The sequence below is a fragment of the Eucalyptus grandis genome, chromosome 4, assembly GCF_016545825.1.
Source record: "Eucalyptus grandis isolate ANBG69807.140 chromosome 4, ASM1654582v1, whole genome shotgun sequence".
Lineage (NCBI taxonomy): Eukaryota > Viridiplantae > Streptophyta > Magnoliopsida > Myrtales > Myrtaceae > Eucalyptus > Eucalyptus grandis.
Window position 1 is genome coordinate 28,493,171 of NC_052615.1, and position 27,187 is coordinate 28,520,357.

The window sequence follows — 27,187 nt, forward strand, 5'->3', positions numbered from 1 at the left end:
CCGGCCGGTGGATCAGGGTCCACCACAGGAAGCCGAGGTTCGGATTTGCCGACGTGGCGTGGAAGGAGGTCGAGGACGTGATGAAGAGGCCCGATCGCCGCCACGAGGAGCGCGAGGAGGACGAGGAGGAGAGAGAGCATCACCACCATCGCCGCTGGAAGGAGGACAAGGACATGATGATGAAGAGGCCCCATCGCCCGGAGGAGCGCGAGGAGGATGACGAGATGAGAGAGCATCCCCACCGCCGCTGGGACATGATGAAGAAGCCCCATCGCCCCGAGGAGCACGAGGACGACGATGAGGAGAAAGAGCACCACCACCACCACCGCCACCATCACCACCATTTCCGCCACCACCACGATCACGAGGATGAGGAGGAGCGCGATGGAGGTGAGGGCATCTTCAAGAGGATCCGCAAGTTCTTAGACCACCATTTCTGAGGACGATCGTGATGATGATCATGATGATCATGATGCGCGGTGAATCTGTGGTGATGACTGATGAATCCGATGCAGCTATTTACTGTTTTTTTCTTTTGTGATGGTATCTAGGGGGATTAGCCTTCTTACTTATCTGCGCTGTCTTATGTAAATAAGTTGCATCCTCGAGAGATGGACAATCTGAACACGTTGCTGAGATAGATGATGGCATGTGAGATTGATGGATAGTTAGTAGGTTTGTACTATGTTTGTATTGTAAATAACAACACTGGTGGATTTTATGTATGATGATCAGATGTTGTTATCTACCCAGTGTTCTGCTTAGGCTTTTGGGTTAAACTCGATTAGTTTTCTTGACGATCATGCATCCATATCAACAGAACCAAGATCATAGCCATCAAACCGGTAAGAAGAGAGACATTGGATAAGATGATATGATGATTCAAAGCTTTGTTGAATAAAAGCATACACTGAAAGATTCGAAGAGGGTTAATGAGACGGCGTGACTAATCGAACAGATAAACCTATGGAGTGATCCGACCGGCTGTCTGCTAGATGGGTAGATTCACAGCTTAAGATTAGTCTCTGAAATAGTTGGAGCAAATGCTGCTGTGATAGGTGCTAGCGAGCTCTGAGCACACCCCAGGGCTTACCTCGAGAGCGGCTCCACTGACGTCGGAGCAAGTCCAGGTCGCTCTCCTTTGTCCCGGCACGCCGTGGAGATAGATGTTGGAGAGACAAATCCCGGTGAACGGCGCATTCTTCAAGCCCTGTATTAGGCCCGCCTCTTGGACCTTCACGCCCCAGACGTCCTTGATCCTGATGCCCTTGACATAAGGGAGGGCGCTGGGGTTGTAGTACTCGTCAGGGTGGTCGCCGACGTTCCCCATGATCCGTATGCCTTTACGCACGTTCTCCATGAACACATTGGACACGGTTATGTCCCTTATGAACCCTCCCCTTCCGATGTTTGTTTTGATGTGGATTCCTATGCCCACGTTGTACAAGTTTATGTTCTCGATCCAGACGTTCTCCACCCCGCCGGACGTTTCGCTTCCCACTGAGATTCCAGCAAAAGGGGATGACCCAGTTATCCGCCGTATCGTGATCCCTGAGCTACGACGGCCGTAACGTATTCCATATTCGTCCCATCCACTTTTCACTGAAACGAGATCATCTCCAACGGATATATGCGAATCCTCTATGCAGACATTGGAACTGGAATCTGAGCCAGTACAAGATTCAGATGCTGTAGTTAGCTTTCTTTCCTGAGAATTTGAACTCTTCCACACACAAGCAATCTAAATTGTCTCACGAGCTAAGAGACATACTCCTGAACATCTATTACAGCATCATTAACAGGACTAACTGAATGAAAGAACATGCACAGGATTGCTTCAGTATGATGATCTTGCTCTGTTTTTACTTTTACTGTTGCCATTGATTATTATATCAGCTCTTATAGATGCTATCAAAGTACCGAGATACTATACAAACAGCCCGTGCGTATCTGAACCATGCACTAAGAAATGGGATAGCAATGCTAAACCGGGCCAAAAGTTCCCAGTTAAATTTGAGTATAGTATGTACCCGGATCAATTCCGTCAGTATTGGGAGAGTCGTAAGGGGCCAATATGGTTACATATCTGATGACAACGTTGCTGTCAAAAAGGAAATAAAGAGATATCAGATCAGGGTCAAGCAAGATGTACATTACTCCTAAGTTGCTGGGTTAGTATCGCAGTATCGCTCATTAAAAACCATGTATTAAGATCTGCACTTAGCAAATTGAAACATGCAAGTCTGGAAGTAACCTGCAATAAACAGGGTGAATGTTCCAAAAGGGGGAATTCTTGAAAACCACGTTGGAGATCACGATGCTTCTGGAGTTCATGAATTCAACAAGATGCGGTCGAGTGTACTGGAGAGTGCGCTGCCTCCACATGTTCCACCATACCTCTCCTTGACCATCAATCGTCCCGTTCTCACCTGAAATAGCACAATCGCACGATATCCTTAACAAGGTTGTTTCTGAACTTTGGATCCATTTAAGCACTGTTATGATGCATCAATTCAGTGGTTGATAAGGATTCTGTGAGATGCTTGTCGAAGTTAAGGATCATGCACATGTTTTCATCAATACCCACCTGTGATCACCACATCTCGAAGGCCATGTCCTTGGATGAGACTCATATACCTCCTTCCAGGACGTTCCCTCCCTCTTCCATAAGAAGGCAAGGGGGCGATCAGAGGCCAATTCCAAGTATCCTGAAGCATCAACCACAACACTTTAGCAGGGAACTCTGCAACTAGGACAAAATTACAGCTTTTCTTGCTATCTTCTGGCAATGTAATCGACCAGAAGTTCCTTTCATCCTCAAATCTTCAGAATCATGTTTTCTGATAATTCAAGGAGTTCAGACAAAACTCCTGCACTTGATCAGCATGTTGTGAATTTATGTTTACCATTACAATATACAGTCACTGATATTTTCAACGTATTTAAGACAGATTAGACTACCATATCTCGCAAGTTAACAAAAGTGAAAACAATCATCCCAAAGAATATGCCTCGTGGGGGAAGTGAGCAAGTATGAATGATCACGAGGGAGGTGTCTATGCTTCGAAGAAGCCACTGGAATCAGTAGCTAGTTATGGCATTTAGTCGCCATGTGACTGCAGGAGAGATGTCATCTTCAGGCATTCAAAGTTGTTAGGGACCACGCTGTAGGAATACTCTAAACGGCTTTCGATCTTCCCTCTCTCTTCACAACATTATGTATGGCTGTCTGTCGTGTAAATTCCAACACACTAAAATGGGCAAAGGCCCTTCCCTCTATTAGTTCTGACATTATTTCATTCATTATGGTAAGAGCTACGTCGCTGCATGAAACTAAATCATCTCAATCATAGATCAGACCTGTTCAATGAACGAACCTGCTGGCAAGCAAGGCTCTGCCCAAGTCAGGCCATATGCCCGACAACGAGCTGAATCCTATAGCTCTTACTATGTTATTGGAAGAGGAAAGTGAACAGATTAATGTGATGGTCCAGATGAAGATGCATTGATGAGTTCTTGCATCTGCAAACTCTTAGCTGTCCAAGCATCTGGAACGTCCATTATTAGACGTGCAATGCACATGCGCTTGGAGCCACCACGCACCCACCCGTATATCCTTCCCTCTCTTTTGAGGCCCCCAAAATTTTAATTAATACAAATATTTCTGCTGATGCTTGGGGGACCACTTCCCTACTTTTTAAAGTGGTGCCTACCCCAATAGCCAGGAACAAAAGAACGAAACAGGAAAGGAAAAATTTCAATCGATGAAAGGAGAGCTCCAACAAAATCTTTACTTAATCCACATAACAAAATAACCCATTTGTTCGAATGTTCTTTTACGACTTGCCCGTGTTATTGCAAAATCAAGGTCGTCGCACCTCCTCTTAATTTAGCGTAATCGGGTCAATAATGTATTCGAGAATCATTCGGACCCTGGACTGGACTGTGCAGAAAAGCACGAGCTCTCGTGCAGTTCTTTGGGCGCTATGATTGACTCTATAACTCCTTCTATCGCTTAATAAGTTCACGCGATATAATATTTAACGTTTGCCAGTATCATACAAAATGAATTTCCTGGGGTCTGCATCCCAAGAAGTTCTTCTCCGCACAAACCCAGAACTTGTTTCTGCTGTAGCGTTCAGTTCTTAGATGGCAAGAGGCATCGAACGAGATTAAAATAATCCCATTTAAAAAATCGACCGAATCAGGCCATCATGAGAGTCAAAAGAACAGAATGACTCCCTGCTGTTCTACACCCCCACTCATCAAGATTCTTTCAACTCTATCACTTTTTTATGTATTTCCACTGAATCATATTCCCTTCAGAATAACTTAGTCGGTACTGGTTAGTCAAACCTACAGGGTCCTCTCCTCAAATTCACTGGCCACTACACTGAACAACTCTTCTTACATTTACCATTTTCACAGTTCATCAAGAAACAGGACGTATACAGACTACATTGCTATTGGCCTTCTTTTTGCCACTGGGTGAGGGCTAAGCATGCTTCAATTTGATCCATATAATTCAGTTCTTTTCGGTACATATTGTGCCTATCGATTGACTTGTATAGACTCACACTAACGCAGGATGGTCGGTTGTAGTGCAAGAAATATGTATAAGGTTCCAGTTCTTGCTAGTTCCCAGTGAGCCTAGCAAGAGACGGAGCCGACTCGTTCCATCAAATTTGAGCCTAGATGATACATTTTATATGTCGAAAGTCTCATAAGTAACAATTTCACTAGCGATGTGAAGCAGGAGAAATAACTTTACCTGGGTGGCCTTGATGACCGCTCCACTAGCCAGGTAAAGGGTCATGTGGCTTGTGAGGCTGAAGCTGCCGGTGAGATACACCCCGGGAGGGATGTAGAGGAGGGTACCGCCCCTCCGCCGGAGGTGCTGGATCCGGTATATCGCCTCGCTGAACGCCTTGGTGTTCACCGTCCGCCCGTCCCCCATCCCTCCAAAGTCCGTTATCGATATCTTGTCGTTCCGGTACCTCATCGGCACTATCCCCGAGCACGTAATCATCGATCCCGCCACCCCCTCTAGAGTGACGGATGCGACCATGAGGATCGCCAGGACAACAGAGACAGCGAACCGCACCATCTTCGCAAACTTGGGAGGCGGAAAACGGCACTTTGTCCGAAGCCTCCCAGGTGGAATCGAGCCAAAGAGAAAGGTACGAAAAGCGCTTTTCGGAGAGCCGCGGGAATGATTGGAAGATGATGAAGAGAAAATGGGAATGTTGTCTTGGTGAGAGATAGATGTGTGTCAGGCTCAGTGGTACTTTAAGAGTGAGTTACAAGGAGAAGAGTACAAAGAGAAACCTGGAGAGCTGGTGCTGAAAGGATGAGAGATGGATGGAGAGCGATGTGTTGCTGGATGAAAGTATGGCGGTGGGTCTGAAAACGATACAAGCAGAAGAGTCCAAACGAGGCTTTAGAGATGATTCAACTGCATCGGACCAGCATGGAGACCCTCCTCCTTATATGAACCAGCACAAGAACCACTCGGGGAGAGAGAGAGAGAGAGAGAGAGAAGTTGGTGAGATCTTTAGAGGAAGAGGAGGACATTAACAAAAGCAGAAAAGCATGACAAGGGGAAAGGACAGGACAGAGTCACGAGTCACGAGCCACGGGCCTCCATTGTCGTCCTTCGGCGTGATTTTTTCGTACGTTGCCCCCATCACCATCACCACCTATTCACCTTCTAAAATTGCTAGTGCAAGTGCTTTTCTTCTCGTTCCTCGTTTTTTCTTCCTTTTCTTTCTTTTTGCCTGTTCTTCTTTGAAAAGTGGGGAATTTTTCCAAGGTAGAAGACCGTAAGAACCGGTAAAAAAAAAAAAAAAGGGATTCGGGCCATATAGCGCATGGTAACGCTTTTGTTTATCTCAATTTACTTGTTCTTTTCTTAACAACGAAAAAGAATAAACCTTGTTTGGTAAAACATTTGTTACTCGAAACAATTTCTCTAATTTTTTGTTCTTAGGAATAGTTTTGAGAAGCAAAAAAATTGTTTCTTGTTCTAGAACAAATTCTAAAAATAAGCTAATTTTTTTCTTTTTTTCTTTTTCTTGCCACGGCCACCGTCAACCGCTTGGAACCACCACCCACTACTGGCCACCGCCGTCGCCTCCGCCGTCGACCGCCGATCGCCGGCCACCGCCACCGTCGCCGGTCGCCAGCTGCCGTCGCCACCGCCGCCTCTGCCGGTTGTTGGCCATTGCCACCGCCGCCTTCGATTGCCAATTGTCAGCCGCCGCCGGTCACCTGTTGCCGCCTCCGGCAACCGGCAGTCGACGGTGACGATCGATGGCGAGCGATCGTGTAGTGGCGGTGGCGGCGGCGCGATCTGTGAGTAAGAATAAAAAATGAATAAATATAAAAAAGAAATTGTTGCGTTACCAAACGCATTCCTATTCTTTTTCTATTCCAAGAGTAGAAATTTTGTATAGTTACCAAACAGATTCTTTTACTTAGAAATTGTTCCCCAAAACAGAAATAAAAAAGAACTATTTTTGAAAAAAAAAAACTTTTCCCCGAAATGGAAGCATTGTCATGCGCAGCCTAAACTGCTAAATTCACGCTTGCCACAGGATAGAGTTTTTTTTTTTTTTTTGGTCAAAATAGAAGTGACTATTACTTAATGAAGAGAAGTCTTACAAACCACAGAAGGGGAAAGATCTCGCACATAATATATTCCATAGGGGGAGAGGGGGGAAGACACCCAATTACGTGGGAGGGTGTTTTGTCGATGGTGTTGAGCAATCCAATCCGCCGCTGCATTGGTTTCTCGTGGGCTATAAATCACCGTGAAGGCATTGTCCCGCGACGCCCATGCTTACACCAGTGAACAATTTCTTTAAGGTCCCATGTATGTGCGGCCCGGCCCATGACCATTTCTACTTTGCGGAGGCAGTCGCTTTCTATGAAGTAGCTTCCGGTTGGACTTCCAAGATCTCGCACGTGGTTCGGCTTAAGTTCGTGCGAAACGAAATCCCGTGAAGAATTGCTTGAGCTTCCGCTTCGCCCGCCGAGGAAACCCTAGTTGTTGCCGCAAAGCCGTCGAGCACCCTACCACCGCATCTCGTGCTATACCGGCGACGAGAGCGGAAATCTCCGGGTCTCCACGACGCATCTACATTCAACTTCGGTTTTGCCCTTCCTGGAGGCCTCCAAAGTGCGCGGGTGAGTTTTGATTGAGATCTTGCTCGCCTTTTGTCGATCTACCCGTCTTTGAGCGTGTCCGTTGTTCCTTTGCTATTAACAGCAGACTGTCTGCTGGTTGGGGTTCCTTTGCTCGGAATATCCGGTTGTTTCTCGCCTTCCGGATGTTCCACGGATCGGACTAATGAGTTCACGAGCGGGTAAGTTCGATCTCTTCGGAAAGCTGTTAGAAGCCACCGATCCGTGCGATTGATGCTGTTGTTTGGCCTGATCTGTTCAAAAACCGGGTCTTGCCATACTCGCTTTGTCCATTTACAAAGAAACAGCAAGTGCTCGTAGTTTCCATACTCGAACCGCACACCGGCATCGTGGGTCGCTTACAATTTTTCTTCTATATAGGTTTTCCTTCGTCGGGAAGGCGTTTTGGCATAGGCTCCCGGATGAAGAAGCGAACCTTTGGAGGCACATCAAGACTCCAAATTTGTGTCCACAAGGTTCGTGGCGGTTGAAAGGAACATGATGGCCGGTTCGATGCGTGTGGCTAGTGATTTTTCTTGCTTCATTATATCCGCTCTTGACGAATATTGTCCGGAACCACCGCCCGTCCATATTAGTGTGTCTTGCATTGGTTGCTGATGTAGGGGAATTGCTACAATTTCATTTGCAATTTTTCTTCATAATGATTGTCAATTAGTTGCTTTTTCCATTCTCTGGATTACGGATTGATCGGTTCGGACACAAGTTTAGGTTACGTGTGGTTTGGTCGTTCCACCTATTGTGCCTTGTGATAACCACCTGTCTTCTCTTATGCGAATTGATTTCCCATCCCCTACTTGACCATTTAACATTGCTTTTGATGGTATCTCGCAAGCATTAAGCTGCGCCCGGCCCATGATGGTCGATTGCCCTTGGACGCGTTCCATAGATCTCCATGAGGGAAATAAATCCCTTTAATCATTACGCACCATAGATCGAAGGAGGAAACTAGACGCCGGGCTGTTTACCTAGCATGGCTCGATTGAAGGTAATCAAATCCTTAAAGCCCATGCCGCCTGCATCTTTTCTAGTTTTTAACATTTCCCAGTTTTTCCAATGTAGGCCTCTTTTCGCATCACCGTTCTGCCACCAAAAAGATGCAATCCGTTGCTCTATAGCTCGGCAAATCGAAACAGGCAGCTGAAATATGGACATGGCATAGGTAGGTAGGGATTGCACCACACTCTTTATTAGCACTTCCTTACCAGCCTTTGTAAGCATTTTCTTTCCATCCCGCTAACTTGGAGTTTACTCTATCCAGATCCACGAAAACATCGATTTTTGGATTGTCCCCACTCGCAGGGTATGCCCAAGTATTGACCTGTTTTCTTTAGTATAGGGACTCGCAATTGTGTGGCCAGGTTGTGTTTCAAAATTTCTAGGCAATGTCCACTAAAATAAACCCCTGATTTATTCAAATTTACTGATTGTCCCGTTGCATAGCAGTATTGGGTTAATATGAGGGCAAGGTTCGGCGTGCATTCTGTAAGAGTCCCATCTAGAAAACATATAACATCATCGGCAAACATCAAATGTGAAAGCTGAGGGCAATGTTTATTTACCTGTATTCCTTTGAGTGTACCTTCTGCTAATGCTTTCTTCAACATCCAGGTTAAGACATTGGATATCAGGATGAAGATATAGGGTGAGAGGGGATCGCCTTGTCTGAGACCCCTCGATGGATGGAAGAAAGAGGTTGGTTCACCATTGATCTTTAAGCTGAAAGTAACTGTTGTTATGCATTGCATAATTAGGGAGACCCATTTGGCATCGAATCCCATATGCGCATTAGATCCCTCACGAAGTCCCATTCTATGCGGTCATATGCTTTACGCATATCAAGCTTTACAATTGCCTCGATGTTTTGTCTTCCTTTTGGTTATTCGCAGCTGATGCAGAATTTCCTGGACAATAAAGATGTTGTCCTGTATTTGCCGCCCCGAGACGAAGGCTCCCTGCTCTGGTTCAATGATAAGTGGCAACCATTTTTTGAGTCTGTTTGCTAATATTTTGGAAATAATTTTGTAGCTAAAGTTACACAGACTAATGGGCCTGTATTGACTAATTGTCTCAGGGCCTTTTACTTTCGGGATCAACACAATATGTGTCTGGTTTAGCTTGTGGTCAAGCACCCCGTTTGAAAGAACTCCGGTACAAGTTGCAAAGTCGGTTTTATAGTTGCCCATGATTTTTGATAGAAGGCTCCATTGAATCCATCCGGTCCTCGGAGCCTTGAGAGCTCCCAATTGGAACACTGCTTCCTTGATTTCTTCCAATAGTGGTATTGCCACCAGATCTGCATTCATCCTCTCTGTGATTGGTGATGGGCATTGTTCTAAGATCGGTTGGTAGTGTCTTTGTCCCTCAGAGCTATACAGGTTTTCATAGAAAGCTATAATATGTTGTTTTATTGTTGCCGGCTCCCTGCACCACCGATTTTCCTCTAATTGCAACATTGTAATACGATTTTGGTGTCGCCTTTGGATTGTCGTGGCATGGAAAAAACTGGTGTTTTGGTCTCCCCAATGTAGCCATTTGATACGTGACCTCATCCCCTGCACTGTTCTTCCGTCTTCTCAATGCTGCTATTTGGCTAATAATATTCTGCACTTTCTGTCTACTTGTGTGCTGAGCTTTTTGATTAGTGATTGCTTGTAAAGCTTGGTTAAGCTCTTTGATCTGAGAATAAGCATTTGAAAACTTTTCTTTGCTCCACTTCGTTAATTCTTTCAATGTTCTCCCTAATTTTTCTGCAAAGATGTGCTGTGGAGTTGAAGTATCTTCCCAGACTTGCCTAATAACTTCCTGAAATTCTGCATGATCCATCCAGAAGGTTTCCAATTTGAACTGTTTTTTCCTTTTGTGTACTAGAGGATACGGGCGAAGGATGAGGGGCGTGGTCTGATCCTATAGCAGGGAGCGCTTGGACTTCGCTTCATGAAAGGTAACCCTCCATTCCAGTTACATAGTACTCGATCGAGTCTCTTTTTTTACCAGCTCATCTCCCTCCCCGTTATTAGCCCATGTAAAAGCGCATCCGTGGCTTTCTACATCCATCAGGGATAAGTCATTAATCATATTTCTGAAAGCTACGATTCTTCGATTGTTTGCCTCCTTTTTCCCAATTTTCTCCCATATATATAGAATCTCATTGAAATCTCCCATGCAGATCCAGGGAATGGAGCCTGAAGGTTTGAGGATTCCCAATCAAGTTGCCATAACTCCATCCTCTCTCCAAAGTCGGTAGATGCGTGGAGGAAGGTAATCTGCATTATCTTTTTACTTTCGGGATCTGTGCACCTTTGTACATCAAGGAAGTGCTTGTGAGTGTTTTGCACCTTTAAGTTTAGTTCCTCATGCCACATAATTGCCAATCCCCCATTTGTTCTGTCGGATCCACTAGATAAAGTTGTTGAAACTGCTTTTTGCAAATCTTTTCCACCCCGGTTGTTTTATTTTTCGTTTCCATAAGAAAAACTATGTTGGGCCTTTCACGAGCATTAATAGCTCTTAACTCCTGGATTGTCGGGGGTTACCCAGCCGACAATTCCAACTCACAATTTTCATGGCTTTTGTGGTGGCTTATTAGGGCTAGCCACCAAAGCCCAATCATGTCCTTCTTGTATCAAATTCACCTAGGGGTCTCCGAAGGTCTACATCATCCGGGATGAGGGATGATATCTCTGGCATGCATTTCTGTTTTTTGCCTTTTGAACTTTCATTGTCTTCTTGCTGCTTTTACCAACCTTTAATACTAATGGATTTTGAGTTTCAATGCTCATTACCTCGTTTTCCACGGTCTCCAACTTCTACTTTGCATTAGGAGCTTTTCTTGGGTTTATTGTCCGTGGTGAGCTGCTTTCGATCTCTTTTTGCTGCGTACTACAAGTTGCATATCATTTGGCAACTCTTGCTCAGTGTAATTCTTCTCCCTCGGTTCAGTTGGTGGATCAGGTACAGTATCTTCCACTACAAACTCCTCTATTTTCCCGTAGAAAGCATCCCAATAAGGGCTGTGGTCGCTGGTTTTACGCCTTCAACCATGGTCCATATGACCCTTTTTGTTCAATGCCCGGGGTGATGTTGCATATGGAAATTCGAGGCGATCGGTGGCATAGTGTCCTATCCTTCCGCATGAGAAGCGGTAGTGGGAGCCGCTCATATTTAAACTCCACCCGAGAGACATTTATTGCCTATATCCGCTTGGCTCCCGCTTTCAACGGTAATGTTAAGTCGATCTCAACTCTTACTCGCCTCCTTTGTTACGAGCATGATTTATTGAGTCGAGTTGAACTTCAATAACCTTTCCCAACCTTTTCCCCAGGTCATTGAATACTTTCTCTATTCTCCAGCCAGGGGGGACTCCTCCGATGCGAATCCAGAAGGCAGCCTTTGAGAATTCATAACAATGCTCTGGGATTTCTGGAAGACACTGCTGTAACACTAGCAGGTTGGTTGAGTATGACCAAGGTGAGTTCCTCAATATTCGCTGTTTTTCCTCCTCCGTAGGAAAAATGAAAGTGAATAGCCCTGGTTCCTTCTGCGAACATATGACTCCTTCTACCTTCCATGCTTTAGTCATTGTGGTTATAAATGCCGGATAGTTTACATTTGGTTTGGAGAATAACTTTCCGAATAGAGTGCGCCTACATTCCTCCCTCTTTTGTTGAGGTATTTCATCAGATACTTCGACTACATCTTCCTCCGACCACAGATGCCCTAGACTTTTGCATAATGCTGCCAGCCGCATTTCATTCTCTTCTTTACTCTCCATAGTCATTAACTAATAATCTCTTCTATGATGCTCAGATATTCAGCTTTCTCGAATCTATCCGACTACGAGTTTCCCTGGCTACCATCTTCTACCTCTCCAGATGCGTCACACAGGCAAGATAAGACTGAAGAAACTCACTGATTTGTGGCGATTCTGCTTAGATCAGTGCTGAGTGTTGTGAATCGGCCCTACACCTGCAAGATCGACCACTCCATTCCTCCTTTCCGAAGGGTTCTCGAGACTCCAGATTCTTCATATGTTGTTTTTTTTTTCTTTTTCTTTTTCTTTCTCTTTTTTTTTTCTTTCTTCGTTCTTCTTTTACGGATTCTGGGGAGAAACGATTACAGGGGAAGGATCTGTAATTGCGAGCAAAAACTCTGGGGCAATGAAATTAGGGTTTGGGCGGAAAATGGGAAAACGCTACCATGGGGTAGAGAGAGAGCTCGCAGGTGCGAGAGGTGCACGGTTCCATTCCTATTGAGAATGATCAATATCCCTCCACATCCGAATGCGGTATTTAAAAGTGATTATAAGGTGTTAATTGATATTATTCAACAAAAAGACTTTTTGTCCCTGGTATATTCATCATTTTCGTCTCGGACTCCCGTTTACTATTTAGCAATGATACAAGATGAAGTTTGAAGTGGATCAATCGATAGAACTAGTAATGAAGCTACTCATGAGCTTGCAAAATAGGCTTTTCATTAATTAGGAACCGCATGTTTCTTTCGTTTTTAATGATCTCCCTTCTAAAGTTAAACTATAGTGTTAGCGGATTCTTCTTTAATTTATCATCTTGATTTCTGCTCTAGTTTCTCCTTATAAGATTTTTTTTTTTATGCAATGGAAAGTTTGTTTTAGCAAAAAAAAAAAAATTCACCCTTGCCCCCATGTTCGTTTTTTTCCTAAATGCCCACTCCAATTATTTCAAATTCCAAATCAAATTGTATTTCATTCTAGATTCTTAGAAAACGACATCGTTTTTGGAGAGATTAACTTGTAATGTATGCTTTCGGCACACTGTGTCACATTTGTAGACATTTTAAGACACCCGATATCATGAGGTATGGGTGGAAATGTTAGTAGATGTCGAATTTACACAAAAAAAACCAATGATTTGTGCCTCATTATAGGCTAACGAAAAGTTGTGATGTAATTGTCTAAAATTAATAAGGTTCCCATTTGTGAAAATTCAGGATCCATACACGACTATGATGGGAGCTTGTTCTCTCTCTAGGGATAAAGGCAAAAGAGAACAGAATTATAGCCCGTGATCCAGCAGAATACCATCCAAAACCGGTTGACCAGATCGCATTACCCTGTTTTGTCCGAAGCGAGACAGACTGCTATCCCTCTTTTTCTGCGCGTGCTTCCTAAAGGCTTGAAATTGCATAATAATAAAACCAAGAATTCATCGATCCATCATCATCTTTTCATCTTTGAATATGTCGTGATGTGGTGGTCCATATACACTCACTGCACTCCACAGCATGGGTTGTACTCCCCCCCCTGTCACACCAAGCACTCTACAAGCCTCAGCAAGGGGTTATTTCAGCCATTTTCACCCGCATCCGTCACCGGAGCTTTTCTCCGTCATCTTCTGTCTCCCTATCCCTAGACCTTCTGAGCAGGGCGGTTCCCGAGTATCCATAGCACTTAACCAAGCAAGAAAATTGGAAAATCCCATGTTTTTTCCTTCCCGATAAAAGAAAGTTGAAAATTGGAATGTCCCGTGTTATTTTCTTCCCGATGAAAGAAAGTTGTGTAGGTGTAAATAGGCCTGTGTGTACCATCTCCATTTCTGGAGAGTGACAAGCAAAGAATGATCCAAAAGTGAAGAAGAAGACCAGAACAGCTGAGGCCGAGGAATCGAAACTCGCTGCATTCGTAGTATGCAACGGTGTCCTCGAAGATAATAATGGTCTTCACATGTTCATGTGATCCCTTAGTGCCCTGTCAAAAGCGTCTATCTAGTGGGCATAACGTGTACATTACACTTTTAAACCTAGGCAATTATTGAGTTTCAGGCGAATTGTATTCATTTCGCATGTTACCAAGATATGGGTTTTGGCTTATTCAATGACTCAGCGACTAGAATTAGAAGAATCTGACTGTTCTGCATCGACCAAATAGAAAATCACTCTGCTGCTCTGCTCCACTTTGTAGCAGGCCGGGCATCATGTGGCCCATCATCGGAGGCCCAATAAGCCCAATTAGATACTCTTGGATGGACAATCAGGCCCATGTACATGCATGTGACTTCCTTCGCTCGTGGCCAATCTTGACTTCCAGCGATTCCTAGATATCCCAGCTTGTTCGTTTTAATGTGATATTAAACATTCTTTTCAATTTCTATAGGAGTGAGCATCAGTTCAAAATGAACCTTGTGGACTGATTCAGTTCTTAAGTGGACTAGGTGGGTCATTGATCTTGGGACCTTTGGACCCTGTATTGTATAAATTGATTATCAATATTAGGAGTTTAGAGTTAGTCCGTGCATTATTTATAATATAATATTTATATTGGGTATTATATGCTTTTGTCTACTTTAAGTTCTAGTGGGACCTCCCATGTCTTCTTTACAGTTCAATTTGTCATGTAAATTTGAAAATAGAAAGAAACCAACCGTAATTCAAAAAAAGAGAGCCCTATTTCACTTGCCTCGACCTCGTTCACATATCTTGGCCTCGCTTGCCTCTGTCCAATTGCCTCACTGCTTGCCTTTGTTCCTTCATCTAGCGTGTTTGGTTTTATGGTTATAAATTTCTATTGTTACTTTATCATATATTTATGTTTGCTATGTATTGATATTCATAGTCTGGTTATTCAATGTCGAATTGTTAATGAATATATAACTTGAAATAATATGTTTGTCATTTTAAGGAAAAAAAAAAGCAAAAAAAAAAAAAAAAACAATTGATCCGATCATCGGTCCTAAGTTCAATAGAATTAGTTCTTGGTCCCAAATATTGGGGACCAACATTATACGGGTTGGTCTCGGGACTAGATGATGGACCGGTCCAATTCGGACCCACACTCACCCCTACTTTTCAAGATGACTTGAGTTGGGAAGTCATATAAGTGATAGGGTTAGAAGATAGATGGTCTTTTAATATGCATGGAACAGTCTCGTGTTATGGGCCTCACTCATGCATTAAGTTCAATCACAAAATAATTCAGTCTTCAGCAAAGGACTATGATAATTCGAGGTAATGACAGATAATTGATGAATATGACAGTCCAATATCAATATGACTCTAGAACATCACTCCCTACCAAAGCTAATTCCCTGTTCGAACTCCAAGACGAAAAGCAAAAGCTAAGCCGCTACACCGACACTTTTCAATCTACAATTTGGCACGACTTCCAGAGATCATCTACCCAGCAACATCACTCCTCAATCACAGATTCACCCGCCTTTCAATTAGCAAGAATTTCCCAAATCAACTCCAGATCGAAAGATGGCATCGTCTCGAGCGAACAGCCGTCGAGCACCAATTCCGGCCCGGTTGAACCGGCTGAGACGGACGGATTAGAACTCACGAGCCTCCGCATCTCCTCTTCTTCGGAGCAACTCGGGGACAGCATCACTTCACTCCCCCATGAAGATGAAGATGACGGTGACGATGAACAAGACGTGGCCTGCGTTGCCGACCCCTCGCCCTTCCTCGTGCTCCGCCTCACTCTCTCCTTCCTTGCCTTCTGGCATATCGCGTTGATCTTTGCGTCCACGGAGCTCCGCACGGCGTTCAGCTTTTTGCTGTCAGCTAGCCCTGACTCCTTCAAGTCCTTCAAGTCCTTCAGCTTCAGCTCGGGGAAATTCAGTCGCGCGTACTCGCCCCTCAACTTGAACGCGGCCCGGTCGTACGCATAGGCAGCAGACTCGGCTGAGTCGTAGGTCCCCAGCCACACTCGAGTCCTGTTCTGGGGCAGTCTGATCTCTGCCACCCATTTCCCCCAGTGCCTCTGCCTCACTCCTCTGTACATCTTCTTCTTCGGTGGAACAGGGTACGGGCTCATGTTGTCATAGTGCTGAGACGCTGGTACTGAAGCAGCATGAGTCAGATACATGTTCGAATTGTTCCGGTTGCAAAACTTTTGCATAAGATCTCTGTGAAGCATATAGATTGAAGAGCCCAATGTTTCCCGAATTGGGGTGTTATCAGTGGTTGAATTTGTTCGGTCGGAGTTCGAGAAGATCAAATCGAGAGTGTTGGAGCCGAAACCTTTCAGAATGAGCTCCGATAGTGAGGAGGGAATGTTTCCACCGTCGTTGAGGTTGGTGTAAGTGACTGGTGGAAGATTCTGAAGGATAGTATCCATTTTTGAAACAGAGTTCTGTCAAAACCCTCTATCAAAGGAAAAACAGAGGAATTACAGAGTGAGGGAAAACACTGGGAAAGAAGACAGGATTACCAAAAACAAAAGGTAATCCTGTTTTCCTCAGGAAATACGAGTGAGAACGAAGAAATCGAGAGCGAAAGGGGACAGAATTTCCAGCTGGAAAAAGGCCGACTTCTCGGATTGTAGAGAAACTCAGAAAACCAAGTGCACAAAAACAGAGGATTCGCAGCAGACTACAGAGCTGAAGAATGTTTCGAACAGAGAACAGATCGCCCAGTTAAAGAATCGGGAGAAGAACAAGATCAAGAAGAAGAAGAATAGATCGAATTGCAAAATTGAGGAGAAGACTGAGATTGATGTTGTGTTTTCAACCTGGTCATACGGAGTGTATTTATAGCTGCAGGTAAGGGAGGTCCCTACAATCCTCAGACTGAGCTTTCTTTTTCGTAGATGGCGATCATACCCTCCAAAGAAAATCGTCCTATTGATGGTTTCGCGATGAAATTTGGGGATGTTGTGGAGGGCATGGAGGTAACTGGGGGAGAGCTCTCCAGCTCAAAAGCAGGGTCGGACTTTGTCGGTTTGACTACGCGATGCGGCCACGGGGCCAGGCTCGGGCCACGGAAAAGAGGCACCTTTTTGAATTAATTGCAGGGTGGATCGAGTCAGCTCCCCTGTCCCTCCAATCGTATCGTCTCATCTCGTCCACGATAAACTTCGGTTGAGTCTCTTCTGTGCTCCCGACATTAGGCTGGCTCGAGCTGTCCACGCATCCGTGTTTTGGTTAGTGACAGGACAGAGGTTTTTCAAAACTTGGTACTAGTAGGGGTGAGCAGCGGTCTAGGGTTGACCCTGACCGAGCCTTGACCCGGCCAACCCCGTCTTGGTCCTTGGCCCCAGCTTCCTGAGACTGCTTGGGCCCTTTGGCCCTGAAATTCCAAGCACCAACACCGCGGGTTGGCCCCTGGCCCTAAGAGTTTTGGGTCGATCCCGTCAATCCCTGACCAACCATGTATATTATATTATATTATTTATAATTCTTTTATATATTCAAATCTAAGTAAAATATATGTTATATTATATTATATTGAGATATTCTATCAATAGCACTAATAGTAATTTCAATTTAAAACTTTTGTTGAGTACTAATTATGTGTCGTTTGTTTTGTTTTCAGGTGTTTATAAGTTCAGGTGAATTAACAAAATGTAAAGTTATATATTCATGGTTTATATTAAGTATTTTGAACTTTTTATAATTTAATTGTATTTTATTAATGAATTTCAACTGCACTTTGCTTTTCAATTTGTGTCAAATGGTAGAAGTTTTTGAAGAGTATAGTAGTACTGTAGTTCTACGGTGATTTGCTAGTCAAGTGGTGTGAAGCTCATTTTTTAGTTAAGTGGACTCTACATGATCAAATGCAGGAAAGCGCTTTTGCATATGGTGTTATGAATATTAAAGATAGATTATTACGAGAACTTTCCATCTTGTCCCATATCTCAATGAGCGGTTAGCAGGTATGAAATTTTTATTATTGTGTCGTCTTAAATTTGCTAAATATGTATTGGTATTTATAGTTTAGTTGCACAATGATGCATTGTCGATATATGTGTAATTTGAATTTGTAGGTTTGCTTTTTTAGGGAGTATAAAAAATAAGACAAAAAAAATTATCGATCGGTCCCGGGTTGAGCTTGGAACCGAACCGAACCTATTAGGTCGGTCCGGTCCTTGGTCCCAGGCTCAATAGGGTCGGTCCTCGGTCCTAAAAATTGAGGACGGACACTGTATGGGTTGGTCCTAGGGTTAGAGGGTGGCCCGGACCAACCCGGACCATGCTCACCCCTAGGTACTAGGGTTAACTCAGTTGTTACTTGTTAGTACATCTCAACTATATCCATTCATTGATGCAGTTCAATTTAATATGAGAACAAAAGGAAGATGGAACAAAAAAGTGTAGTTAAATCGAACAGATTGTAAAAGATTTCTTCATATCGCATCGAGGATTTGCAGTAGAAATCTGCATAATACAATGCCTATGAAAGAAGATTTTGTAGAATCCTTGGAGTTGGCTCATTGGTTAATGAACGGACATGAGTATGGTTATGGAACACACGATGTAAATTTGAATCATCATGCCACCGAATGCCTCACCCAACCAACTTCTTAAGCAATTCTTCTTAATCTTTTCTTTTTCCCAACACCTGAGATTATCAATGATTAAAAATCAATGTTTAAACCATGATGATTTTTTTTTTTGGTTTAAAGCTCCTTATTTAGCATTAATGAAAGCAAAGATCAAGATTTTGACTAAATTTCTACAAGTTAATGCCCATCGTAGCTGGTGATACTCAATTGCAAAGGAAATATTGTGCATTCATATTCATGATGTAATATTGAAAAGACTATATTTTCTTTTCATGGTCAGAGGAAGTTTCATCTAACTAAATATCAATCCATAGATTATAAGTTATAGATATAATCTAGAATTATTTATTTCCCTAAAAGCAAATTTAATAAGGTTAAGCGGTCTAATCAAGAATGATTGGAAACTCGACTCCCATCAATGATGTCTCTCTTTCTCTTTCTTCGTTCCCCAACTAGACTTTCTGTTGAATAATAATTGAATTTGTGCTGTGGGCAGTAATGAGATGTGATGGCCAAATTTGATAAAAGACATCATCACCATGGATCAATCCATTTTTATGGGTAAGTACTTTACCATTTCTTTCAATGTCTTGCTCCGTTTACTTTCTAAAACAGGGCTTAAGTCTGTATTTGTGCGGGTGCATCATCACAGTTGACATACGGGCCAGAAAAAGAAAGAAAACATAGAAAAACCACGCGATCATCATCACGTGTCGCACAGGTCCACACATGCTTTCTTTCGTGGGAAAGAGCGAATCAGACGCCAAAAGCTCTCCAACCGACCACCGATCTGTTCGTGGATTGCGTTCTTTGACCTCTTCTTCTCCCAAATAAGTGGTCACAAAAATCGTCCACCACCACTATAATGTCAACCAAGAAAGCGGGACCTTTCGAGTTGGGTGACAGAAGCCCATACGCATTGAAGATGTAAAGTGCTAGAGTATCTTCCTTCACACTCATCTCGCAAGATGGCCTAAAAATGGACTCGGTCATGTGAACCGTCCCACCCCCCCCTCACCACCTTCCCATAAGTCAAATCCCGTCGTCCCGTTTTCACCGTCTACTTGAGAATTGCCCTCGCCGATAAATAAGACCAAGATGTGACAAACGAATCATCCCCCCTCCAATTTCGCGTAGGGAAGCATCTGACTTAACATCACGATCCTCGGTCGCCCGTATCCATATCTACTAAAAATATCAAGAAGAAAGGAGCGCAAGACTTCAAGACGCCATAGGAGACCGACAGCGATGCCAAACCTTACCAAAAAGGCCTGTGTGTGACTCCGATTTGGTTTGGCTTGGAAACGGAAGACCTTTGGAGATAAAAGATGGAGGGTTGAAGGGCGTCGAGGTAACCGCGTATGAGAACGCAAGGACGTCTTGCCAGACTGTCGGGAGACAAAAAGTAGAATGAGACGAGAGCTGGGGGAGCCCGCGCAATGGAACTCTGAAAAAGTGGATTTTTGTCGGCACGCGGACTTGGTCCAAACCCAAGTTGTCACGCCTCAGGCGCCACCGACTATCCAACTAGTCTTCTCCCTCTCTCCCTCTCCTGAGAGCGACACGTGCACCCTGTCCTTCCTCACTTCCTCTCGTATCGCGACCAGTGCTCACGAGATACCGCGAGTCCTCCTCTTTGGTTACGTCACCATGAAAAGTTATTGCAACACGATGACGCCAGAGGCCCATTGACAAGGGCCATAAAGATAGAGAGAGAGAGAGAGAGCGTAGCATTATTCAAATTGAGTCGGTCCAACATTTACTCTAAAATCAATCCGCACAGCATTAATTTTCAATTTTTGGGATGAGAAACTGACCCTTTTGTGCCGGGAACTTAGGATGGTATTGACTTTATGGTTCTGGTCCGATTTCAGGATCCACTCAGGATCAATCGAATTTTTTTGTTTATTTTTTTATTTCTTAAAAGGAAAAACATATTATTTCAAATTCATCAATACTACGACATTAAGCGACCAAACTATGAGCATTAGTACATATCAAATATAAATATAAGATGAGGTAACAACATAAATTTCACTTGTTAAAGTAATAAACCATAAACTGAATACATAAAATGAGTGAATAGAGACTAGAGGTGAGCGGCAAGGTGAGCAAGGCAAGTGAAGAGAGGTGAGCCACACGAGGCAAGCTGAGAGCAAGGCTAAGGAGAGTGAAGAGGGTTTTTTTTTTTTTTCTTTTGTCGAGTTGAATTTGGTTGGTTCACTTTCTACTTTCTAATTTATACAGTAAATTGAATTGCGAAGAGAACAAAGGAAGAAGTGCTAGGGTTTAGAGTAGACAAAAGCGCACGCGCGCGCGCACACGCACACGCACATGCACACGCACACGCACGCACATATATATATATATATATATATATATATATATATATATATATATATTGGTCCAGGTTGGACCAACCTAAACTTTTAGGACCGAGACTAACCCGCATAGTGTAAGGTCCGTGGATATCAAGATCAAGGATTGACCCAGCCCCTTGGGTCCAAACAAGGACCAATTGTTAGGGAAATCCCTTATGATGTTTTGAAGATGACAAAATAAATCAAATGCTACTAACATGTTTGATGGTTGAGTAATAAACCATGCAGATGTTAGAACATATAAAGGATATTATCAAAGTCAGAAAACGACCAGAAGACGGAACGTAACATATGCTCAAAGTATATTCTGAAGATTTCCAGACTTCTGTGTCAAAGTCTAAAGACTGCGCGACTCAAGACTCAAAGTCTCAAGATCGCTGACTCGGACTCAGATTGTAAAGTCTATGGCTATCGACTTTACATCCAGATTCAACAGATCGTAACTCAAGCCCAATCATATAACGGCTAGTGATCTGGTTTGGATTCCACATCAAGATTGATTTGATTGACTCAATCTTATTGATTGACGATTGGATCTTGAAGACAATAACTTTCTATACGAAGAAGCTTTACTTATGGAAACCAAGATTTCGTTTGTATGGGCGATCGGAATCAATTTGGGATTTTACCTTTGTCACTCAACAGCTACCAAATCTTCTAGATACGTAGCTGTCCAATGGGTATATTGGAAAACGATTCTCCGGATACCGTCCAACGGGTAGTTTGGAAGTGGAGGAGTATTTAAGGAGATCATGGACCGATGAGCAAGTAAGAGACGGAGCGTAGAATTTATAATTCCAAAGTCTGAGCGACTTTCGATCATATACTTGTCTCTTGAGAGCTTAAATGTTTGTAATCATGAGAGAAATACCAAAAGAGTGACTTAGTGAGATAGTGTGATCTACTACTAAGTGTTTGCACTCGGTTGTAATCTCTTGTTGATTGCATAGTGGAATCCAGCCAAGAAGGTCACATTATCGTGGGAGAGTGGACGTAGGCTTGGATTAAGCCGAACCACTATAAATCTCGTGTTCTTATTCTCTTCCCTAACTCCTTTATTTTGTTCATACTAGCACTCACACCAATCAGGTTAAGCCGATCCAAATTTGGTTCAGAGTTGACCCTAGACCGATACTTACATGGAGCACTTCCAACCAACTACTTCTTATGAATTTACAAGCCTCTAGTTTTCTGCAAGCCCTTCAATAGTTTTGCATCAACTAAAAAAGATTGACCAGAATCATTTCGTTTAGCGATCTATGGGATCATGGCTTGAGTGACTTCAGGCGGAGCTTATCTGTTTAGGAGGTGGCTGGGGCATTGGTGCATCAGACAGGAAGCTCTGGAACATATTATGTGCCTGAGAGGAGAGATACACTGGCACTTCATGTCCGGCGCCATTACGGCAACGAATGTCAAACCTTCACATATCTTGATCCAACCTCCAAGCAGGGAAACCAAAGAGTCTAGTTTTAGTCGTTGTGGAGAACTTTGTGGAAGCTTTTTGTAGGCAAAAGAACGCTTCAAGTGTCATAATTTTGGCCAAAGGGACACTTAAGTGCCATAACTTACGAAAGGTACACTTAAGTGCCACATTCGAAGAAAAACGGATCACTTGAGTGCCACTCCGGCCAAAGTCCGGCCAAAACGCCGACGTGGCATTTTTCCGGCAAAGCACGCCTAAAACGACGCCGTTTTGCACGCTAACGTGGCGAAATAATGCAAAAATGGCGTCGTTTTGGGCTGACGTGGTAAAAAATAATTAATTAAATTTAGTTAAATATTAAAAAATAATAATTTTAAAATTAAATTTAGTTAAAATATTTAAAAAATAATTTAAAAAACTTTAAAAATTTTAAATTTTTTTTTTAAAAAAAAAAAGAATGGGGAGGCGGCCGAGAGCCCTCGCCCGCCACCGCTACCGCCCCCACCGCCGCCGGGAAGGGCCTGTCGGTGACCGCGGGGGAGGGTCGGCAAGGGTCGCACCCTCGCCCCCAATCCAACGGCAAGGGCTCGCGGCCCTCGCCCGATCTAGCGACGAGGGCTTGCAAGCCCTCGCCGCGCCGGGCGAGGTCGCCAACCCCGGCAAGGCCCGCGACCCCGGCCGACCCTCCCCGCCGTCGCCGGCCCTTCCCGGCCGCGACGGGACAAAGGGCGGCAACCGAGGGCCGATCCCTCAACCGCCTCCCCGGTTGCCTTTTTTTTTTTTAAGTTTTTTAAAATTTTAAAATTATTTATTTAATATTTTAACTAAATTTAATTTCAAATTTAATTTAATTAATTTTTTATTTATTTTTTTCCACGTCAGCCCAAAACGACACCGTTTTGGCCACATCAACGTGCAAAACAGTGTCGTTTTGGCGCGCTTTGCCGGAAAAATGACACGTCGGCATTTTGGCCGGATTGGCACTCAAGTGATCCATTTTACTCCAATTTTGGCACTTAAGTGTACTTTTCATAAGTTATGGCACTTAAGGGTGCGTTTGGTTGTGTTTCTGTTTAAAAATTGTTCCGAAATAGAAAAAAGTGTTTTTGTTCCTAACAATTTTTGAACAAAAACGCGTTTGGTAAATTTGTTCGGGAATAAAAAATAAACAAAAACACGTTTGGTAAATTTGTATAATTTTTTTATTTCTTTTATTTTTTAATATTTTTATTCTATTTATTCTATTTTTTTCTTATTTTTCCTTTTTTTCTTTTTTCTTTTTCTTTTTTCTTTTTCTTCTTTTGGCCGGTCGCCGCCTCGCCATGGCCGGCGACCGGCTACGAGGGCCGGCGGCCTCGCCCGGCCACGGCGAGGCTCGCGAGCCACCGCCCAGTCGGCGTCGCCCGGCGGTGGCCCGGGCGAGGCCGAGCTCGCCCGGCCCAAGGCGAGGCCGACCCTCGCCGGGCCGGCGAGCCTCGCCGTGGCCGGGCGAGGCCGCCGGCCCTCGTGGCCGGCCGCCGGCCATGGCCGAGGCCGGCGACCGGCGAAAGAAAAAAAAAAGAATAAGAAGAAGAAAATAAGAAGAAAAAGAAGAAGAAATACAAAAGTGTTTCTCAAATCTGTTTCAGAAATAAGAAACACAAATTTTGTGTTTCTTATTTCTGTTTCTTTTTTTGTTCCTGGAACAAAAGAACAAAAAAGGAACAAAACGCGTCCAAACGCGTTTTGCCTCCTTTTGTTCCTAGGAACAAAAAAAAGCAGAAAAAGTGTTTAAAAATAAAAATAAAAAGAAACACAAACAAACGGGCCTAAGTGTCCATTTGGCCAAAGTTGTGGCACTTGAGGGGTCCGCACGTCCTTTTCTGTAACTTGATTTGAATTGTGTTTACCAGATCGTGATGGTACCAGGGTACCATTTCTCCTTAACTTTCAATTTTGGTGCTGCAATGTCACGTCGAGTTGTTGGCAAAGGAACAGCTACATCTGTTGTCCAACTACTCAAGGAAAGGCAAATAATCCATGTGAGTCAACACTCGACACCACTGACAATGGTAAAAGTCACCTTCGTGAGGAATTAGAAGAAACGTTGGTTTCCCCATATATATGAATGTTTGTGCACTAATCCTACCAAACATATCTATGTTATCTTATAATAAAAGAACGGGTCTGACAATAAGTGGGGATAAACATTCGCGAAAACCATTAAAAGCATCCAGGAAAAGCAGAATCTAACACCAACCTTTTTGTTGATAAAAATGTAGCACAGGCATTGGATGGATGATGAATATGAGAAGGGTTGAGGAACTGAAACTCAACATATAGTTTGGAGATAAAACCCAGTTTAGACTGGAGACAAGCATGGTTGATTAATAGCAGAGAGATCAAAAGTTAATCACAAGGGGAAGAAATGAGAAGCTAAGGATATGAGTCATATGACCTTGCCGTCAATTTCGATACTCTCAGATTGGATTTCATCAAGAGGCCTCTGAGCTCAAAAAACACAGAAAATCAAGGCAAAATATAAACCGAATCAAACGAATAAAACACAGTTTTGGCAAATTACTTCGACAAGTTTCTAGAATAGATGGATGATCATAGACTACTGACAATCCTTGTTGAATTAAGTAAGTAGTTGCACAGAAAACCCCTGATCCAAGTAGCTTAGAAAACAACTCGTGACCAAGTGAACTTAAACAATTTAAGGTGTTGAACACAAGCATAGCTAAACTTGATAAAGCAACCCAAATTTTATCTTTCCGTTGTTGGAGAAATCTTTCCAGAATATTTTGAAGCTGACAAAATGTTTCTATCAGTCTAGTCTGGATAAGTACAGACCTTCTGTTTAGAGTCTAAAGACTTTCAGATCTCAAGACTCAAGACTCAAACTCAAGACTATTCTCATTGACAGTTTTCTAATCCAAAGGACGAAGGCAATCCAGAGCCGAAGTATTTGGTTGAGGATTTAGTCCATCCTCTCGGAGAAGATCTCTTGGCTGGATAAATATAACGGATTCTTTTATTCGTAATCAAGATCGTTTGAAGATCCGATGGTCGACGAAATATTCTTGGAAGGTTCTATTCTTGGAAACCAAGATCCCGATTATATGGGCGAACATGATTGATGGGCTATCGTCAGGTTCCTTTAATAGCTCGAATGATCTTCTTGATTGATTCCGTCCAATGGGTAGATTGGAGGAATTCCTTTGGTAAGTGCCAACGAGTATGATGGCATAAAGGAGTATAAAAGGAAGACATTCTAGTTGCTTTAGTGCATGATCGATAGAGAAATTCCAAAGTCTGAATCACCTTGATTATTAGTCGATACATTTTGAGCGAAATTGTATACACAAAGAGTGTCTATACTTAGAGATACCTTGAGCGAGTGTGGTAGATCATCTACACCGAGAGATCAAGGGAGAACAACGCTGTAACATCTCTTTGTTCATAATGGAATCCAGCCAATAGGCTGTCAGTGCAGAAGAGTGGACGTAGGCTTGACATAAGCCGAATCACTATAAACCGCGTGTTCAATTTTCTCTTCTCTCAGTCTTACTTTGATTATTGTTTGTCTCAAATCTATCAACTGTCTAGTATTGTACAATTATCGAGAAAAATTCTTTATATACCTATTCACCCCCCTCTAGGTGCTTATACTAGCTATATCAATTGGTATCAGAGCCTGTGTACTCACTTTATTTGAAGTGTTTTACTTCAGAAAAAAAAGATCCATGGCTAGTATGCTAGCACCAGGGCTGATGGAAGGGCAAAGCAATACCAGACCACCCTACTTTGATGGAAAGGATTACAACATCTGGAAGAACAAGATGAAAGCTTTCCTACGATCAAAGGATCCTCTGGAATGGGACGTTGTAGAAAAAGGAATTACTCCTACAGCTGCATCAGTCTCTGAAAGAGGGAAAGAAATTGTTGAGACCAGCGGAATGACTCAGGAAGAGATAATTAAGAGACAAGCACTTGATGCAAAAGCAATTTACTCTTTATATTGTGCTTTGTCACCAACTGAATATAACAGAATATCTTCTTGTGTTACAGCAAAAGAAGTTTGGGACAGATTACATATCACCTATGAAGGAACAGGATCGAGTGAAGGAAACCAGAATTAACATTCTCCTCGGTCAATATGAAGCCTTCAAAATGAAACCAGGAGAATCTATAACTGACATGTTTAGCCATTTTACAGATATTGTCAATGGTCTTGAAAATCAAGGACAAACAATTTATGATCCCATGAATGTAAACAAGCTACTGCGTGGACTCTCCAAGGATTGGAATCACATAAAGACTTCAATAAGAGAGACGCAAAGGATTATGCCACTATCTGTAGACGAGCTAATTGGAACTCTTCATCTTATGAAGTGGAACGAATCAATGAAGATGAAGATCCAAAAGGTAAGAAATCCATTGCATTAAAATCAAATGATGATTCTGATGATACCGATTCAAGATGATATGGACGATGAGGAGCTTGCTCTCATGATAAGAAGATTCAGAAAACTGAATAAAAAAGGAAGAAGGTTCAACTCAAAGAAACAAAGTCTTCAAAGACAAAAACCAAGTTTGTTGATGATGAGGAACCAAACAAAGATGTAGTTTGCTTTGAATGTAAGAAAAATGGACACATCAGACCCAACTGTCCTCTTCTGAAGAAGAAGAGAGGAAAAGCTGAAAAGTTTCGAAAAGCTCTCAAAGCCGAAACCTAGAGTGATACAGAGTGTGAAGAAAGTGATAATGAATATGCCAACCTATGTCTAATGGCACAATCGACTCGACTCGGGATTCGGATCGGACTCGGATGTGTGAATTTGAGGCAAGTAATTTTAAAATTCATGTCAAAGTTTCTAAATACATTGATGAACTATGTTTTAGTCTTAAGACTTCTCTCAAAAGAAT

General features: G+C 43.0%; 2 protein-coding genes across 2 annotated transcripts; both read right to left on the reverse strand.

The window, feature by feature from the left end:
* Window positions 1-533: 533 nt before the first annotated feature.
* On the reverse strand, window positions 534-5,570 carry LOC104441654 (probable polygalacturonase). Its single transcript, XM_010054823.3, has 6 exons — window positions 5,329-5,570; window positions 4,772-5,250; window positions 2,588-2,708; window positions 2,255-2,429; window positions 2,031-2,101; window positions 534-1,665 (listed from the first exon to the last, which is right to left on the reverse strand). Exons 2-6 carry the CDS (start codon window positions 5,105-5,107, stop codon window positions 1,019-1,021), a joined length of 1,350 nt encoding a protein of 449 aa, XP_010053125.2. The 5' UTR covers window positions 5,108-5,250; window positions 5,329-5,570; the 3' UTR covers window positions 534-1,018.
* A 9,589-nt stretch (window positions 5,571-15,159) lies between these two features.
* Window positions 15,160-16,668, reverse strand: LOC104441655 (ethylene-responsive transcription factor ERF061). The gene has a single exon (XM_010054825.3). It carries the CDS (start codon window positions 16,298-16,300, stop codon window positions 15,398-15,400), a length of 903 nt encoding a protein of 300 aa, XP_010053127.2. The 5' UTR covers window positions 16,301-16,668; the 3' UTR covers window positions 15,160-15,397.
* Between the last annotated feature and the right edge of the window lie 10,519 nt (window positions 16,669-27,187).

What these genes read in the sequence shown, in the direction of transcription:
- LOC104441654 (XM_010054823.3), bottom strand. Translation starts at nt 5,107, where the DNA reads ATGGTGCGGTTCGCTGTCTCTGTTGTCCTGGCGATCCTCATGGTCGCA. An exon ending in TCGAGATGTGGTGATCACAG is followed by an intron (nt 2,430 to 2,587) that starts GTGGGTATTGAT and finishes GTGCTATTTCAG; the next exon opens with GTGAGAACGGGACGATTGAT. An exon ending in TACTGACGGAATTGATCCGG is followed by an intron (nt 1,666 to 2,030) that starts GTACATACTATA and finishes GTACTGGCTCAG; the next exon opens with ATTCCAGTTCCAATGTCTGC.
- LOC104441655 (XM_010054825.3), bottom strand. Translation starts at nt 16,300, where the DNA reads ATGGATACTATCCTTCAGAATCTTCCACCAGTCACTTACACCAACCTC.